The 20,513-nt window shown below is 46.6% G+C and overlaps 1 protein-coding gene across 1 annotated transcript in view; it reads right to left on the bottom strand.

Annotated features, from left to right (window-relative positions):
• KCNH1 (potassium voltage-gated channel subfamily H member 1) overlaps positions 1-20,513 on the bottom strand; it is a 142,464-nt gene that overhangs the window by 85,326 nt on the left and 36,625 nt on the right. The window contains exons 3-4 of the mRNA XM_078864413.1: positions 17,290-17,396; positions 6,766-6,894 (exon numbers count right to left, since the gene is read on the bottom strand). Of these exons, the coding sequence (XP_078720539.1) occupies positions 6,766-6,894; positions 17,290-17,396 (236 nt within the window). The remainder of the gene's footprint in view (positions 1-6,765; positions 6,895-17,289; positions 17,397-20,513) is intronic.

The following is a 20,513-nucleotide window of genomic DNA, read 5'->3' as shown; positions in this document are numbered from 1 at the left end:
CACTGGGCGATTCCGATGAGCTATAACGTTATTTTTCAGAGGTGTCCAGTAGGGGCATCTGCAGGCCAAATGGGAAAGTGCTCCCCGTAGTGTGTGCATAACGGGTCACCTTTAAACGGATTTCAGGAGCAATTGGTGTGAGTGCGTGTCTCACGTCTGCCCTGACTCCCTCCCGGAACACCACCACACTGTTAACTGAGACCGTGTGGGGTGGGTTGTGGGTAAAGAACACTGAGCCCACAGAGCCTCACAGCTTCTGGAGCACGGGGAGCATAATCCATGGGGTCCTGGTGCAGTTTTCGGAGGCCAGAATGGGTCACGTCCCTGTGCCACCATGAACATGGTTTCCATCGCTCGTAGGCGCGAGGCATGAGACGACAGGGCACTGTGGTGTTAGTAGCTGCGACGCTCTCACAGAAGCACCTCCACAAGGCCCTTCTGCGCACACTGACGCTGGGCCGCAAAAAAAACGGCGATGGAGATGACTCTCCTCCCCCCCGCTCCCCAGCCCCGCTTGCAGTGCTCCTCCCGCGCTATTCCCGCGGGGTCAAAAAAAAGAACCAAGCCACGTGCACGCCTCGGAGGGATCTTCTTCTCGTCGCGCCTCGTTGTGACCATCGACATTTTGGGGGGGCAGCAGCCTCGTCCCCGTAAATCTATGCAGCCGCGTATTCCGTTGTTGCGTCAAGCAGGGGCCGCGAGCGGGAAACGCGAATAGCTTCATTTTGTATGGAAAAAAATCTTCATAGGTTTAACGCTTTCTGGCAATTAAACTGGTGTTAAGATATTCAAACAGCGAATCGATACATTTTGCCAGGAATCAAGTCTCCATTAACCACACGTACCTGTGGTGAACGTGCAAACAAACATGCTCTGATAACACTGGTCAACAAAAAAAAAAATTCTGGCCTGGACTTTTGCAGCTGTTTTAGACTAATTTCAGGGTGCTGATTCGAAATCTGATCTCAGATTTGCTCTATCACATCTCATTTTTATGCTATCGGCATACCCCATTTTCATTGATTTTACCCGAAATTAACTCTGTCACTTATGATTGCAAGTTGTTGCGAGTCAGTGACTGCTTTAGTGTTAAAATATGGTGCTGTATTTTTAGGATAGTGTGTTTATGATATCATTTTATGTAGATATCCTCATTTATTTAATATTTTTATTCTGCAGTTTTTATTGAAAATGCAATATTTGATATCTCAAAAACCTGATGTGATAGACAAAAACTGATGCCAGATTTGGAATCAGCACCCCAAATTTACATTAAAATCGTTGGAATACCTTATGCCAGAAAAAGTGTGTTGACCAGCGTAATAGAGGTAAAACCTATTCTTATTTTTCATGCTTTCCTACTGGCAAAAAAAGTCCCATGATAGAGCCATATTTTGAACAACAACGAAACAAACAAGCACAAATAATGTATTTTCAGCTGCAAGAATCAATTTTGTTGCAGTATCGGGGGTCTGGTGAAGCTGCGTTGACAATCTAGCAAATAGGGCAGGTGGTGGGGTGCCTCTGGATTACCGGCGACTTTGGAGCCGTTTCCCTGAAATTTCAACAAAGACCATCGCACATATGGCCCTTCTTTGTGCGAGTTCCAAAAAAAACGAAAACGTTACACAACTGCAGACACAAGAGCCAGATTCATCCTCGGATGGCAAGAAGGTTCAATAATTGTAATGTGAAAACTTTACCAAGCAAGCAGTCTTTGGTTTTTATTTTGCTATTGCCAAATGGAAGAAGCAGTGCCTTGCTCGCCGTGCATTGCTGCTGAGGCTGCAGCGGTCATTCTCGTGCCAGGTGCAACATTCGCCGATTATTTGTTTCAGATTGCACAATTCTATGTTGCCACTATCCGATGGGTGCACGTTCCATTTCTTACCGGTCAGCAGGGTGTTCACACATCCACGAGCTGCCGATCTTATGTCAAAATGGCATGGGGGGAGGGGCAGGGAATGGCGCAGGAAAATGTAGCACAGGTCAAAATGGCATAAGTGAAAACTCACAGTTGGAAGTACTGTACTAACAGTTATATACAGATCTGAATGAAATAGATGATTAACACTAACTCTCGACGATTATTAGCTGTGCTATTTTGACTGTGTAATTTTTACCGTGCCATTTGTTTAACCGTGCCACATTTTCCAGTGCCGTTTTTCCCCGTGCCATTTTTGCCTGTGCCATATTTCCCGTGCCATTTGTTTGACCGTGCTCTGGCTATGCCGATGGGCTTACAGCGATATCACCAAGCACAGCAGCTTCTCAAAAGTAAAGCACTTGCTTAATAGGTGGGGAACAATGCGTGGATTAATCAATTCATTGATTAATAATGACGATTTACACGAATGATATGTGCATAAAATCGTGTGCAAATGTGTATATTGTTACGTGTTGTATATTACTATGTATTATTTTTATTTGATCAGGTAAGGCCTACTGAGCTAAAACGCTATTTTTCAAAAGCGAGCTGGCTCAACGAAGTGGCTTATCGTGTGGAAATGTATAGAAGGCAAATACTCTAAATGCGTGTTTCTAAATGTGGAGGGGAAAACTAGAGGACCCAGAGAAAAATCCACGCGACCACGGGAGTACACGCAAATTCCAAATATACTGCAGGCGTCAGGGTCGGGATCGAACCCACGACCTCCTGTATACCAGGCGAGGTAGTTAACATCTCGCAACAGTGGTGCCCTATATTTAAGGAGAAGATGGCACAGAGACCCGCAGACTCACACAGAGACCCATATAACTCACACAGAGACCCACAGACTCACACAGAGACCATAAGACTCACAAAGAGACCCCTAGAACTCACGTAGAGACCCACAGGCTCACTCAGAGACCCACATAAAATCAAACAGAGACCCACAGACTCGCACAGAGGTCCTCAGACTCGCACAGAGACTATCAGACTCACACAGAGACCTCTAGAACTCACAAAGATACCCACATGCTCACGCAGAGACCCACATAAATCACACAAAGACCCACAGACCCAGCACAGAGACCCTCTGATTCACATAGAGACCCGCAGATTCTCACGGTGACTCATTGACTTACACAGATACCCACAGAAATCACACAGATACCCACAGACCGATACAGAGACCCACATAAATCACACTAAGATCTGCTGACTCGCACAGAGACCCATAGATTAGTAGGGCTGTAGGGATGCCACCGGTGCAAGGCAGGCGGAGCAGAGGGGGAGACCGAGCGTGAGAGATGGGAGGATGCGGTGGGACGAGATGTGAGGACAGTGGATTGGGACGAGAGACGAGGCACAGAGTAATAAGCTCGTGGAGATTTAAATCCGAGCAATAATGGGACCTCTGACTTAGGGACTCACAGACAATCACACAAAGACCCACAGACTCGCACAGAGGTCCTCAGACTCGCACAGAGACCATCAGACTCACACAGAGACCTCTAGAACTCACAAAGATACCCACATGCTCACGCAGAGACCCACAGAAAAAAACCTAAGAATATGAATATCACAATAAGTAAGTCTACGGTGTCTAGATGTAAGTCTTTGCTTCTCGTTAAGTTCCCCCTCCTTATTTTGACTTTACTGGTCCCTGCCGTGCACAGCGCGTAGCATTCGCAAGACAAAGCCAGCGCCATTACCGGAACGCGGCAATTTCCATTGCGGCGTTTGGGGGGTGTGCCAATGTTGCTCCGCGGAGGGAGAGTTTCGGAGGCCGTTTTTGTCGAATGCCACAACTGCCGCTGTGAGTGGAGATTGTTCACCTTAAGGCGCACGATGGGGAGAAACGAATTGAATCAACGGACTCATCGCCCGGAGTAGAAATGTAATTCTCACGGGGAAAGTCCGGCCATTTCCACCGCAAATGTGCGGGTTGCGCAATCGCCGCGGCGCCTAATCAGAAGCAAATGCATTAACAATGCCCGGAGCGGGAAGCGGGCATGGTTTTAGCGCGGCGTTAAACTATATGTACTTGTTTCCTTTCAAAACGGGGCCGAACCATTAAATGCGCATGATAAATATTAAGCTCTGGTCATTATAATTGGACTATTTACATGCGCGGAAAAACAGCCCAGTAAATCAAGCGCCTTTAAAAAATGTAATAGCGGCATAAAAGAGCGTTGGTCAGTGCTTTATCGTGACGGATCTTTCTTTTTTAAGGAAACATGAGTGGATGGTTTTCTGTGTTAACCCATTTCCGTCGCAATTAGGTTTCGCAAACGTGCTTATATTTTCACGAGACGAGAACATGTTTTCCAAAAAAATGTTTTGTGATTATTAGTATTAAAGATAATATCGTCTTATCCTGAAGCCTTTTCTTCACGTGCTAATCACACGTAAAAAAAAATTGTGGCGATAAAAATATCAAAATCTTACACAATGAGGAATGCACAAACGATTTTAATATCCTTGCCCTTAAACATTATTCGCCGCCGCTCACACTCATCGTCCACACATGCATCACGTTTTCATTTCATAATGTAAAATCCTAAATAATTTTAAACGTACGAGTGCGTAACCTTGTCCATAAATTATTCAGCCACATTATATACTTTTCACATTTCTCATTATTAAGTCCAAGGTCCCTCACTGGGTGAGCAGCAGAGCTCCCAGTTCCCTAATCATTAATTTCCAATTTAATGCACGTGAGTGGCACTTAACCTCTGTGCTACTGAATATTTTCCACATCATGCCGAACCGAATTGATCGATCGATGCCAATGTTTTGGAGGAAACACTGTTTTTTCGAGCGCGGCTATTTTACTAAAGTCTCTTTTTTATATCTAAGGCTCGAACTCACCAAGCACAACGCTCGCACGAGAAAAAGCCGCAAAGTATTTACATTTCATCTTAAAAAAGCAGGCGCAAGTGCCTGTGACGTAAGGGTTAAGCATACGAAAAAGTCCTAATCGAAATGTACAAAAAATTACATCTCTATTTTAAAAAAAAAACTACATTTGTATGATATTGAAGATGATTTTAACGTTAATGAATTGATTTAATTCATCTAATTATTGCAGCAATTCAATTATTCGGCTATCATCAAAACGGAGCAGATGAAAATCTGAAGATGTTTCGTTCTCCGTGCCAACTTGCCCTAAGCATTGATATCACGTGCCAAGAGAGTTCAGCTTAGAAAAAACAAACGTATCCGTCTTCGAGTAGTTTAATATTTTGGAACATCTTCTACCAACTTCAGTCATCCGTGATGCTAGAGAAAATTTTAATTCACTGACCCAACACGATTACTGATGGCTGCAACAACTCACCCAATCGAACCATGCAGAGCAATTACATTTATTGTTAAAAATGTAAAGGCTACACTGAATGGCAAGTGTCAGTATTCATTGATTTCTTTTTCCAAGCATTCCTTTTAATAGTCTTGGCACGAAAGCGACATGTTTAGATTTGAAAGCTCGTGGAGATAAAAATAAATTGCGGACCGTTCAGTAAACCGTTTATGGAATGGAATACGCGAGGCGACCAACACGTGCCAACCAGCACCACCACCGAGTTAGATAGTCGGACACAATTATCCGCAATGGAATCAAATCCACCCCGATCATTGTCCCAGTTCTACAAGAGTAGCCGGGGTCATTGTGAGAATCGCGCCAAGGGTTAAGAGCATGCAATGGAGCAGGGGGAGAGGTGACACGCTATATTTTATATCTCAGCGTGGTCCTCGGCACGGCAAATGAACGTGCCATTAGAGATGCTGTACGCGTCACAATGCGGCGATGCATAACACCGGCGATGGAGTGGCAGCCGAGGAGCACGACCGATAGTTTGACCGCCGTGGTGACGGACCATTGAGATCAGCTCATGTGCGGGAGGTGAGAGTAGGCCTTCATCCAGCAGCAGATAGACCGTGGCTGCTGCTGCTGCTGCTGCCGCTTCTCATGAATGATGACGACGACGATGATCGTGGCGGAGGCGGCTGCGCTAACAAGTTGCAACGGCAGCTATAAACAATCGGCAGGGCACCAACGGAGTGCGGACGGCGGTGAAAACTCACGCCGGGATTTCACTCAGCGATTGGCCAATGCCCGTGAAGGGGCCGAGCGACGCACAAAACGCGCTTCAGCCGACAAGCTCCGTGCGCTCACAGGCGCACACGCGTGCGCTGTGCAGGGTTGCGCTGGCAGCTGCTGCTATTCCACCGCGCGTGAATGCGCGCACGTGCGTGCGAGCGAGCGAGCGAGCGGACGGTCCGGCTCGTGGCGACGTTACCGAGATGTGTCGGGGTGAAATTGATTGGACCGGTGGATCTCCCGAAATAGATTGTCTTCAGGGGGGGGGGGTGGGGAATGAAAGAGAACAAAAAAAAGCAATGCAAGGGGGAAAAAAAGAAACCCCTCCATCAAATAGATCAAATACGCAGCAGGGCCTGCCGCCGTCTTTTGCCGTTGCTGTGTTCTTGTTGCCGTCCCTTCACTTCAAACGGGCGGGGTTCGGAGGGTGCGCGAAAGAGACAATCGGCTCAGCTCGAGCTTTTGCTCAACGAGAGAAGGGGGGGGGGGTTGGGGGGGAGGGGCAGTGCAGCCAGACGGCAGCGGGCACTTTCGCCGCCCCGTCAGGAATGATGGCACGCGAAAGAGCACGGCGGATTTCACCCAGCGCCACAGAGTGTGGGGTGGGTGGGGGTGGGTGGGGGTGGGACTCTGTGCGCGAGTGTCGGTGAGAGCCGTCGTTGGCACGCACGGGTGGACGGACCGACGGACGAAAGCCCCGTGCCTCGCGTCGCAGAGCGAGCGCGCCGTCGTGTACCTTTGGTGCTCTCGTCCTCGATGGGCTGCTTGAAGGGGGTGATGTCCCGGAAGGTGCTGAGAAAGAGCACCACCTCGTCCGCCTCATTGCGGATCGGCGCCACCTGCACGTAGAGCCAGATGGGGCTCCCTGCACAAGCGCGGCATGGAGTGTGTCAAATGTCTTCCTCCCACAATGCAACAAGTACTGCACATTTCGATTTAAAGCTTTCGTGACTGCAGGGACTCATCTTCTTGGTTCTTTCGGTAAAGTCACGTAGAATGGAAATAATAAAATAATAAAAATAAACATAATAAAATAATATAATAATATAATATAATACTTTTATTATATTATATTATTATGTTTTATTTTTTTTATTTTATTATTTCCATTCTACGTGACTTTACCGAAAGAACCAAGACGAAGTACTGCACACGCAGAGGCAATGTCCTGGTGAGCGCCGACTAGTGACAGGGATTGCCTGATGTCTCCGCACTTTCGTGTCGCAACTCCATCATCACCGTCAGCAATTACGAGCAATCCACTGCTAGATGAAGGCCTTCCCAAGCGGTCGACATCTCTCACTCTCCCGCAACGATCCACCGAGTCTCGTGCACACGAGGTGACGGCCACCACTTGCAGCCATTCTCGATTATTACAATAGCTATGATTAATTATGATTACATTCTACTTTCACTTAACTGGAAGGCAGCTGACGATTTGAATACGTTCCATTAATGTGAGTCACAGAGTAATGCTTGAAGTATTCAATTGACTTAAAATGTAGAAGGCATACCTGAACTGGGCACTTAGAAATTATAACAGGCTCATTTGGCTTATCAAAGCATTTAATGAAGCCTATGATTAGCTCTGTAACCTGCAGTTGGGACGGAAAAAAGTGCTTGAATAATGCATTAAAAAGATCATGATAATTTTCCAAGAGCTACCCCAGGCAGATTATCATCTACATTTAAATAATGAAATTCATGTTTTTTATATATATATACATCTTGCTTTTGTTACCCCCTTACAATTTAATGGATTAAATCAAACTTTACTGGACAAAATATCTGGTTGAAATGTGCATGTCAAGATGGAGTCAAATAATAACTTAAAAAACAATGGATATATATTTTGTATCAAACCGTGTATGATTGAGGAGCCGTAGCGCAGTGGTTAGCGCAACTGCGCTATTAACTCAGCAACCAAAGTTTGATTCCTGGCCATGGCTAACAGCAGTAGTGCACTGACTAACCTGCTCAGACCGGCATGGTTCAGTATCGTGAATTGAGCAACACGGCATGGGGAGGCCTTCATTGAGCAGTCGATCGACAAAGGACTGATTTAAGAAATAAAGTTTACATTATTCACATTGCAGAGTGTGTAACCAGGTTGTATACTGGACTTGGACAAGTGTTGTTTGTGAGCATTTACTAATCACAAAATGGTATTCATACCAATAATAAAACAATCACAATGTCCTCGGTTTATCAGGAAAAGTCTAAATAATTCTCAATACTTTTTTTCAGGAGGGTCCTGCTGTAAGATGTTTGGCCAATTCTATGAATGTTGGTGATTGGTTTCTGGAAGGATCCTGGAGAAATCAAAGAAAATCCACACTCAGGAGGGACAACCGCTAAAATCCGAACACAGATTCTAGTCATGATAAAGGTTTTTGTTAAGTTAAATCGCGTAAATATGAATGTGTCCTTAAACCTGCCACCACCCACTCAATTTGTAAACTTTGTCATGTAAACATATCATCCCAATTAGTTCTACTTCAGCACAAAACGTGCCAATTAGTGACTACCAAGTAGTCAACAACACACCGGTGTGCTAAAGTAGTCACTAATTGGCACTTTTTATTTACGTGACAAACCTTACTAATTGGCTGTGTCTGGTGGTAGCGGGTTGAACGACACATTAATTTTTTTCGCGATATAACCCACAAAAACCTTTATTATAGATAATTCATAATAAACGTTTTTGGGTTACGACGTTTCGCTGGTAATTGCATCCAGCATCATCTGGCGAATTGCGTCGTACTCAAAAATTGTAAATGTTGTGCTTTCACTCTTCAACACACCGGTGGGCTAAAGTAGTGAACTATTTGTCTTTTGTCAACGTGACACTTTTTTACTGATTGGCCGTGTCGGGTGGTGGAGGGTTACGACACATTTATAAACAACGCGATCTAGCCCAAAAACTTTATTATGAATAATATTGGTCGCGAAAGCCTACGTGTTAAACTGATTATAGAAAATATTGGTCTTGAAAGCCAACTACGTGTTAAACTGATGCTATTTAATCCGTTTACTGTACTGTTATTTTCTGGCCAACATGCAGCCGACTTGCTTCAGGAGTTTAATAAATGCAATTTCTACGTAGACCTTCATCACCAATCTTCGGAATCATAATTAGTTTAATTTTGATTAGATTGTCGAAGAGGCATAACGCCCCTTTTTTACTGTGACCCTCCACTTCCCGACAGAGCCAATAACATCGAGTTGCCTCGTGGACAAATACGCCAAATGATTAGATTGTTTTTCAGCGAACGGGAAAGTTGAAAAGCAAACAAAATGTTGACGACTTCGCACGACGTTTTCCGCCGCAGATCACCCCATCCAGCATCGTCAGCATCGTCAACCACGTGTTTCACCCACTTATGATTTACTTTCAATCACACATACTACTCATGAGGACATTGTTGTGTTGAAGCAGATTTTCCCGAGGGGGGGAGGGGGGGCCTCTGTACGACTCTTCACCCGAAGCCTATTTTTATTTCAACCAAGGGAACGGCCGCGGCTGCCTCTCTCATCTCCTCCGCGGCATTATCCAAAGCCGTGCTCCGACACGAGCTGAAGGAGCAAGGGAGACAACCGCGTGGGCTTCCCGCCGTCGTGCTGCGCGGTCGTTGGAGCCGCGTGTCATTCGGCGTTCGGCGCGATGTCCGTATGTTTTGTTTTGCTTCTTTCTTTTCTTCCTCCGCGTGCCACGGGGATCTTCTTCGGCTGCCATGGAGCTTCATCGGGCCTCCGCGGGCGCATCGAGCGAAACGCCGGAGATGTGCGCGAGACGCCGATCTGGCTCGGGTCTTGCGTAGACCGGTGGCAGGGTGACGGGCAGAGGTCGCAACCGGGTACCCGATACCCGTACCCTACCCGATACCCGGCTACCTGGCCGGGTACGGGTACGGATAGCCGTTTGCGACCCTGGTACGGGTACGGGTAGGCCGTGGGTCACTTGTGAGTAACTGTTTGTCACTCATTTCGGGTAGGGTACGGGTACGGGTAGGGAATCGGTACCCGTACCCGGCCGGGTACGGGTACCCATTTGCGACCCTGGTGCGGCCGGGTACGGGTAGGGAATCAAAACGCGTTTGCGACCTCTGGTGAAGGGTGTCACGCTGTCTTCCACCGGAGATGGCTCTTTTCATCGTGTGTGTGTGTGCGTGTGTATATGTGCTGTGGTGACTTTACGGGGAGCAGTAGTGTGGTGGTTAACGCACCGCGCTACGAACCCGGCGACCCGGGTTTCTATGCCCGCCCACGGCCAACACCGATGACCTTTATCTGAACCGGTCCTGGGCCTCCCCTAGGGGGGGGGGGGTGATAAGCGTCGCCACTGGGGAGACAAAGGTGGCTATGCGCGGTGCCGGCCACCCACCCCCTCGTGTGCCGTGTCGGCCTTCATAGGTGCTCGCTAGACAGCATTTGCCCCAAAAGTCTCTTAAGGCTACACGGGGGATCTTTGTTTGTGTATTTACCCTTGTGTTGACATCTCACGGGTTTGAATCGGGCTGTCTGTTATCCACCTCATCGCTGAATGAATTCAGAACCTATTCACGACCAAACGGAATGACAGGATTCTGACGTGAAACGTGCCAGACACCTATTGGCCTTTACAATGCACACACTGACATTGCCCTTTTTCATATAGAGAGAGTTCGAGGATTTTTTTTATCAGACGTGTCGACACACAAAATGTCTTGGGTCGCAGCCATCCCAACAGCATCATTGCATCCCCCCCTCTACCCCCCCCCACCCCCGCTTGTTGACCGAACACGCGACCGCCCACATCTCACCACCTCCATAATCAACGTTTTTGGGTTTAGATCGCGTTATTTATAAATGTGTCGTAACCCTCCACCACCCGACACGGCCAATCAGTAAAAATGTGTCACGTTGACAAAAGACAAATAGTTCACTGCTTTAGCCCACCGGTGTGGCTTCAACACACCTAGTTCACTGCTTTAGCCCACCGGTGTGTTGAAGCCACACCGGTGGGCTAAAGCAGTGAACTATTTGTCTTTTGTCAACGTGACACATTTTTACTGATTGGCCGTGTCGGGTGGTGGAGGGTTACGACACATTTATAAATAACGCGATCTAAACCCAAAAACGTTGATTATGAATAACATTGGTCGCGAAAGCCTACGTGTTAAATCTCACCACTTGTTGCGTTATTCCAGGGCGGCCCCCTGCGCAATCGTTGCGAGCGTCTGTGCGTGTCTGTGTGCGGCGGAGCGGCAGTTAGCACACTAATGTGTGTTGGGCTCTGTGAGTATGCGGGGAGGAAACCATCCTGTAGGGGTTAGCGCACTGCGCTACGAACCTGGGCACACGAGTTCGATTCCCGCTCACGGTCAACACCAGCGACGAATATCTGAAACGGCCCTGGGCCTTCCCGAGGTCGACTCAGCCTCTGATGCGGTGTGTGAACATCACCACTAGGGAGACAAAGGTGTCTCGGCGTGGTGCTGGCCACCCACCCACCCCCTCGTGTGCCGTGCCAGCCTTCATTGGTATTCGCTAACAGCACTTGCCCCAACAGTCTGTTAATGGTATATGGGAGATCTTTGTCTTTTTTGCGTGCAGATCGTAAGCTGCAGGGGGTATGGAACAACGTCTTGTATGGATCTGATCTGAAAGAATGAGTTTATATATAATCACTGGTGTTTACTACCTGCCTACAATGATGTTTGTTTCAGGAACATAATCATTTAAAAAAATAAAATTGAACAAAAATTGCAAAGTGTTGCAAGTTGGGGCGAAGCGGGATGCACCACGATTGTAATAGCACAGAGAGACAGAGGGGGGGACGTGCGCAGGATGATGGCATCATTCAAACCGATGAGAAAAGTGAAGTGCCCTTGGACAGGACGACATCACGAGAAGGGATGATGGCCAATGATCAAGAATAGCGATGGAGCGGCAGCCGAAGAATGGAATGCGTCCGAGAGGTCATCCAGCGCGAAGATGGATAAATTCAATCCCGCATTTTTTGGGTTTCTGAAGCCGTCTGGAACGTTCTTGCTTCCGATGCTAGGAAGTCGAAATAGAAAAGTAATTTAATTAGAACTGCTTTTTTGTATTCTTGGTTCTTTCGGTAAAGTCACGTAGAAGGAAAATGTTTTAATAATAAAAATATGAATCCCTGCAGTCACGAAAGCTTTAAATCTAAATTCAGCTTTTTTGTGTTTAGTTTGTTGTCGTTTCCCTGTACCTCCGGATATGTACGGTGCGAAAGAAGTTCAACATACATACATTCTGTGTGCAGGCGCTGGGTGGATCGTTACATCACAGAATCGTGAGAGATGGCTTGGGGAGACTTTCATACAGTGGCGGATTGATCGTGGCTAATAATGGTGATGATGGGATTTGTCCTGAGGGGATAATGTTGCCGTGGCAAGATGGTGCCGGATGGAATTCACCCGACTTGATTGGATTTCCTTACAAATCAAGCTGGCCACGTTTGCCACTGAATATCAAAACCCGGACATATGCCTCAGTCAGCATAATGTGTCTATTATCAGACCTGTGCAGCGCACTACTCTCATGAAGTTTCACGCAACACCAGAACCAGAGCTCAGCACAAATCGATTTCTGCCACCCAAACACAAATTGCAATTTCCAGGCTGTCCGGGTTAAACGCCGACCCTGTTAGAAATGCATGAATGCAGAATAATGTCACACCCCTGTAAGTATGTAAAACGATGCATAATTCGTACATAATAAATAAAACCATGGAACTCTTATTGCCCTAACGGGCTATTTGCTGTAGCACACTTATATTGTCCGTGCTTCAATGTCTTTACTTTTAAGCCCATACCATCCGACGGCTAGCGGGAACATAACCTTTGCTGCTTCATTGGCCCCGAGTGCTGTGCATTTTTATTTTCATCACTATAAGTCACAATACTTCCGCCCCGGCTGGATGAAGGCCTCCCCAAGTCGTCGCCCTACGCACACGGCCTCGCAATGCAAGAATCCCATCTCACTCCTGCACGAGAGATTCATCTCATCACTCCGTCTCCGTAGCGGTCGCCCTCCCGGGCGCGTTTCCCCTCCTTTGGCTGCCGCTCCATCGCAGGTCTCGTCCAATCGCTGACATCCCGCAAAAGTGACATGGTGTCCTTCCCAATCCGAATTGAGAATCTTCTTACCACCCATTATGACGTCTCTTAACTTGCAACACATTCCTGCGGAGGGAGTTGATAGGAACGTTGGGTTACTCGGTCAATGGCCTGCAGGGTCAACGGCGGCGTGGTGTATTCCGCAAATATGCCCGACTGTGAGGGCGGGCACAAGCCGGCGTGAGTAGGTTAAACGTTGAGTTTTATAAGGGCACCACGGGGTGACTAGCCCCTACCCACCCAGCCCCACCTCTCCCACCCCCCACCCAGCCCCACCCTCCCCACCCAGCCCTTCCCCACCCTCCCCACCCAGCCCCTCCCCACCCTCCCCTCCCCACCCAGCCCCTCCCCACCCAGCCCCTCCCTGCACGACGGACACAATAATCCCCTGTGGGCTGGTGTAACCAGGAGGTTCCTACCAGTATAAATTTCCTCTATCCCACGTGTTCTGCTTTCTCTCTGTTTCTCGGTGCAATTCCAAGCATTTGCCTTTCCATTATTCTTGCGCACTTTTTCAGCTTTTGTTCCGTTTCCTTTGCGAGTGTCGTTGTTTACAAATCCACGTGTCGTAGCCAGAAAAAAAATATGCACTGAAACGAATGTTTATTCTGTAAGTATATTGGTATGTCACTATCCATTATCAAGTGCATTTTTCCATGGGCACTCCAACCTGCTCTCTTTGGCCTCTTTATTTAATCATTTTGATCTTAGTCCACCTTCAATAATAATACGTACCTGGTTACATTTTCCGGCTGTGTCCCTCCAACAAATATCTTTATTTGTATAGCGAGCGTAGTGCACGTGACCTTCGTTGTGCTCACATTCATCTTGAGGCCCACTTTGCCGCCTATTATGAAGTCCTGAAATCGTTTCCTGTAGTTCAGTTGTACATGTTCGTATTATGCCTATGTCATCAGCGAATTATGTTTATGCATCTATTTTTCCAATACAATTTTCACAAACTGTCTTCTCATGCTGCTGCCGCCGCGAATATACTTTTGCTCGACTCTGCTCAACTCTGCTAGTGATGTTTATTCTGTTACATTCTTGCATGCAGCCTCACTGTCGCCCTTCCATCCTCGTGAGTGGTTAATGACGTTTCTAAATACCTTTGTTTGGATTTGATGAACGACTGCATCAAAAGCTCGGAATAATGCAATTTGTTATTCGTTGAATCTTGATTTGAAGCTTTCGTGACTGCAGGAATCCATACTCTTTGGTTCTTTCGGTAAAGTCACGTAGGTATAAAATAAAATAAAAATCACGACGTTTCGGGCGCAACACAAGCGTCCATCATCAGGTGGGAAAGCATGGTCTGCTGCTGAGGCAGACTGTTTTTAAAGGTTTGAAATGGGTGTAGCTCAAGGGTCATAAAAAAGTGGCCAGGGCTAGTGATGTTAATGTGAGAAATTAGCATGTCACTGTAAGATAGCAGAGCCTGTTATTCGTTCGTCTATTTCATGAATCTGATGGGTTGCGTAAATATATTTATTTTTTACGTGGAACGACAGATTTATAAAGGAGATGTAATGTTTGCTCATCTACTCTACATTCCATAATCCGGCTACCGGGAAGAATTTGGTCAACGGTGGAAACAACTCTCTCCCAAATCCCAGCCTGCTCACGTGATTGTTTTGCGTCTAAATTGTCTACTGATCCCATTGATCTTCGTTAAGAAATTGCATGTGATGCATGACCGGATCTAAAGATAAGAATAATGGCACATGGGGAAAATGTAGATATGTTTGATAGGAAGCTAATGGATGGATCTGTAATCATTTTAAGTGAGTATGCCATGCCTTTTTAATAAGAAAAATATTTAAGCATCATTTTACGCTTGAGATATTTAACATCTGTAAAGACACCACAACGTAGTGAAGTAATATGGCAGATGTTTTTATTCCGACGGCTGGTCCCGCTTCTTTGGTGATGTCCACGGTTATTCCGTCTGATCCAGGAGCTTCCCCTGCGAAGGGTTTGCGTTCACTCCTTCAGGGGGCGGGACCTCTTGAACTTGCTCCTCTGCAACGCATCTTCATCTGAGTGACACTGCGATTAGATTTGCTTTATGTTGCATTATTACTAAGCTGGTAGGCTGTGCCGGAATTCCGTGATTGGATCGGCGTAACGGACTCACGCGCTGTTAATGATTTCCACCAGTTCGCCTGCCTAATGTGGAGCAAAATGTGCGCCAATCATCTCCCCTCACCTCGGGGCATTTCTGTTGTGAATTGTTAACCTGCGAAATATCCTTTTCTGAAAACCCTCCTATCGATCAAAATCCCCCCCCCCCCCCGCTGCTAAATATCCTGAAAGGAAAAATAAGTAAAATTACCCCCCCCCCCTTCCTCCAACCCCCTCCCCACCAACCACGGCACGTTGTGCTCTCTCCCTGTCCCTCTGCAGAGACGCGAGCAATTCGATTCGTGCCACGCCGCCGTGTTCGCGATGCACTTTATCTTTTTTTTTTGTAACAAAGCAAAAATTTAGAAAATGTGCTCGATGTTTTGTCGTCGTCCCCCCAGCCCCCCGCCCGCCCGCCCCTCTTTGCGTTGGTAGCGAATTTTGGGAGAGAACCCAGTGGCTTTGCTCTGTGCAGTCGAGGCCTGACCGTCCAGCGTGAATAATTACCTCCTTATCATCCTCCCTTGTGAACGCTTTAGAAGCAATTTTTAAACCACCGCATGCCGGGAGAGCTTTGCGCAATTGCAGCAGATACGGCCACGTTTAAGGTTAAAAAAATAAAATTGAGGAATAAAAAAAAAACGCAAACAAATTCCGTGTCATTAAAATGGGCTCTGTGGGTCCCATTGTAAATGTATATAGCTGTGTGGAGCTAATACAGTGCAAGGTTACACATTTTTGACCGAAATATATATGTTTGCTGACGATAATGCCGCGAAGTTAATTTCCCTGCATGTTTTGTTGTGTTTCTGTGGGTTGTGTTAACCCCCGCACGCGGTAATACCATGGGTGCTGAGTCAGCGCTGCCGTTTGCAGATTTAGTTCATGTCATAAATAGTAATGGGGGGGGGGGAGCGGGAGTGAAATGGTTAGCGCACTGCTTTATGAACATGAACTGGATCAGAGCTTTGAGTTGGGAGATTCATCATCATCAACATCAAAGTCAAGTTTATTAGTTTAAGAAGGTAAAAAATCACGAGACCAGGATGAGTCTCATTTGCAAGAGGGCCTTGGCAATGATCATCACGAGTGAGCATCATCAGTCACAATGCAGGATGAAGATCTTCCCAAACCTTTGCAATATATCACGGATCTGCGATGTAACAATCCACCCAGCACCTGCACACGAACTTATTTGATCGCTCCATCTACATTCCTTGGGTGCCACTTGAATCATTTGCTGGTGAATACGTGGGCATATTTTTTTCTCAAAATCCCAACATCCATTCCAGATTTGCGCACAGTGCGGATGCACCATACTTTTCACGCGCCGCACGACGAACCTCATCACCCGAGTTCAATTCCTAGCCATTCGATGTCTGAACCAGTAAAAATATCATTACACAGCTCCATATGATTGACACGCAGTGGGAGGCATTCATCCAGCGGTGGATTGACAAAGGACTGTAAATGATTGGCGAGGGAAGGCGATGACCTGGAGTGATTAGGCACTGGCTGGTGACGATGATGGTGAATTTCGATTTAAAGCTTTCGTGACTGCAGGGATTCATCTTCTTGGTTCTTTCGGTAAAGTCACGTAGAAGGGAAGTAATAAAATAATAAAAATTAAACATAATAAAATAATTCTCACGACGTTTCGGCCACAACGCAAGCAGCCGTCCTCAGGTGAAAACCAGGTCAGACGCTGTCGCCTCGACAGACCTGGTTTTCACCTGAGGACGGCTGCTTGCGTTGTGGCCGAAACGTCGTGAGAATTATTTTATTATGTTTTATTTTTATTATTTTATTACTTCCCTTCTACGTGACTTTACCGAAAGAACCAAGAAGATGATGGTGATTGTTTAAAAAAAAAACGAGATTCTTACGTAGAGTTGTTTCACCCCTACCGGCATTGAAACCTCACGGACGCCCGCATCCATGCTGCGTCATGCCGCGTGTGGCTGCTGTCTGCGAGCATTTGCGTGAGCCGAGGGCGCACTTACTGTTTTTCTTGTAGAGCAGAATCTCGAACGAGTTGCTCTCGTAGTTGTCAAAGGACTGCCGCACTTTCTCAACGGTGTCCTTGTCGGTGAGATCTCCGTACATGAAGCTGTAGCGGGGAGAGAGAAGAAAGGTAACGGAATCCTTTATAATGCTCAAACGTTGTCAACGAGGAAGGATCATTGTGTGCGCGCGCGTGCACGATTCGCGAAAGTAAAAAAAATGCTTTGAACGGCACGGCACATCCGTAAGTTTTAAAAAGTGTTTCTTGTTTAACCAGTCACGGATCAAAGTAAATTTCCCATAAAGGTCCAAACGTTCACAAATCTAAAACAATTTATTTTACTAAGTAAGGCCCCACTGAGCTATATAGTTATTTTCAGAAGCGACCTGGCAATCACAAATGATAGCTCAACGAAGTGGCTTATCGCGTGGAAATGTATAGCTGCCAAATACTCTAAATGAACGTTTCTAAATGTGGAGGGGAAAACCGGAGCACCCGGAGAAAAATCCACGCAACAACGGGGAGAGAGAGCGAGAGAGAGAACGATTAGAGAGAACGATTAGAAAGAACATGCAAACTCCAAATATACAGCAGGCGTTGGAGTCGGGATCGAACCAGGCGAGGTAGGTAACATCTCGCCACCGTGGCGCACAGAGTCGGTAGCCTAGCTAGCAGGTGTGCAGGCGGTGCAACTGCACCGGGGCCTTTGCACCGCAGCGGCCCAGGAGTTGGGTTGCGGATAAAGGGGAGGGGGGGCAGAATGGAGGCATGGGCCCCCCATTTGATTCCTTGCTCCAGGGCCAATTCCAACTACGCTGTGTCGCTGATTTTATATCAGCGGTGTTTGTTAAGTTGTGTTTGTGTCGGCGCTGGGTGTTCACAGATGTCACCGTGTGATGAATGGATTTAGTGATGCGGTGCTTTTATTCTTAAGCTCACAAAACGTGCATCGAATCGTGAATCGACGTTTTTAGATGTATGTTTTCAGGGTTCACATGACTCCTCCAGCTCATAGAAGCTGCTACATTCGCCACCGTGTTTAACATTTTATTAAAACAAAAATTACAAGTTGCGACCTTGAAATGTAACAATCAATCGGATCGCTAGGAGGCGGACCGTGACACCCACGTTAGGAAATAATGTATGTAAAATATAGTCATTGTTTAAAATGTTCATTCGTTTAGTTATTAAATGCAACTGCGTCACATTGACAGTGTGCTCACTATGGGACCATTTTTGCCAGCAGTAAGATGATGAAAAAAAAACAAGAACAGGCTTTAACCCTTTATTGCAATAATACAGAAAGTGTTAAGATGTTCGAACACCAAAATGTACTCCTATGACAAGGCATCAGGTCTGCATTAACCACCCGTGTGTGTGGTAACACACGCGAATAGATATGCTTTCATCTTCTTGGTTCTTTCGGTAAAGTCACGTAGAATGGAAATAATAAAATAATAAAAATAAAACATAATAAAATAATTCTCACGACGTTTCGGCCACAACGCAATCAGCCGTCCTCAGGTGAAGAACAGGTCTGTCGAGAAGACAGAGTCTGAATGAAACACCCCAGTCTGGGTGTTTCACCCCACCCCAGACTGGGGTGTTTCATTCAGACTCTGTCTTCTCGACAGACCTGTTCTTGTTGTGGCCGAAACGTCGTGAGAATTAATTTAATATGTTTTATTTTTATTATTTTATTATTTCCATTCTACGTGACTTTACCGAAAGAACCAAGAAGATGAATCCCTGCAGTCACGAAAGCTTTAAATCTAGATATGCTTTGATAATAACGTATGCATTGTCCTTTAAACTGGCAGTGGCCTACACCACGGACAGCTTGCTTGTCTCACCGGCGCTAGAGACCAAACAACGCCAAAAGGCGAATAGCAATTCCCCTGCGTTATTATTATTATTATTTTTTTCATTTTGAAGGGTAAAGCCTCTTTCTCCTTTTTGTAAGTTGCGCTGACTACCTCCCAAGCTCTGTGTCCCGTATCTTTATTGGGAAAGTGCTTCATCCCAAGAATCACTCTCTCTTTTTTATATATATATAAAGTGTGGTGAATGTAGCCGCCACTTGTGGCTGCAGGTGTCATAGGAAGCGATCACTTTCAACATATATATACGAATTCAAAAAAAACATTGATTCGTATATCGTGAGCTTAAGGGTCAATATTTTTCGAACAAATTAATCGAATCATAATAAGTTTATTTTGGGTCAGATCGTGTGGGTATGATCTTATTTTTTCCACGGTAACCCTCCCACCACCCGACAAAGCCCATCAAACAAAGTTGTCAAGTGACCAAATATGCCGATTGGTTTTGTTTCTTAGCAACACCGGAGGAGGAACGTTGGAAAAGCGAGAAAAGTGTTGGGAATTTTGCGCGACCAGCATCATCAGGTGTGAAATAGGTTTGAGTTCAAACGTGTCATGATACATACACGCGCTCTAACCCAACAAGAAAACTGATCGCGGATCATAATATCGCCCGTGAAAGCCTACGTGTAAAATTAATGGGTGATTAACACATTCCTGCGGAGGGAGCTGGTAGGAACGTTGATTGCTCGGTCAATGGCCAGGGTCAACGGCGGCGTGGTGTATTCCGCAAATATGCCCGACTGTGAAGGTGGGCACAAGCTGGCGTGAGTAGGTTAAATGTTGAGTTTTATAAGGGCACCACGGGGTGACCAGCCCCTCTCCACCCAGCCCCACCCCTCCCACCCCGCACCCAGCCCCACCCTCCCCACCCAGCCCTTCCCCACCCTCCCCACCCAGCCCCTCCTCACCCTCCCCACCCAGCCCCTCCCCACCCTCCCCCACCCAGCCCCTCCCCACCCTCCCCCACCCAGCCCCTCCCCACCCTCCCCTCCCCACCCAGCCCCTCCCTCCCCACCCAGCCCCTCCCTGCACGACAGACACAATAATCCCCTGTGGGCTGGTGTAACCAGGAGGTTCCTACCCGTAACTTGACGACGTCGTACCTAAATTTCGATTTAAAGCTTTCGTGACTGCAGGGATTCATCTTCTTGGTTCTTTCGATAAAGTCACGTAGAATGGAAATAATAAAATAATAAAAATAAAACATATTAAATTAATTCTCACGACGTTTCGGCCACAACGCAAGCAGCCGTCCTCAGGTGGAGAACAGGTCATTCAGACTCTGTCTCCTCGACAGACCTGTTCTCCACCTGAGGACGGCTGCTTGCGTTGTGGCCGA

The sequence above is a fragment of the Lampetra fluviatilis genome, chromosome 18 (genome assembly GCF_964198595.1).
Source record: "Lampetra fluviatilis chromosome 18, kcLamFluv1.1, whole genome shotgun sequence".
In the NCBI taxonomy this organism is placed as follows: domain Eukaryota; kingdom Metazoa; phylum Chordata; class Hyperoartia; order Petromyzontiformes; family Petromyzontidae; genus Lampetra; species Lampetra fluviatilis.
This window is presented reverse-complemented; position numbering and strand designations above follow the sequence as displayed.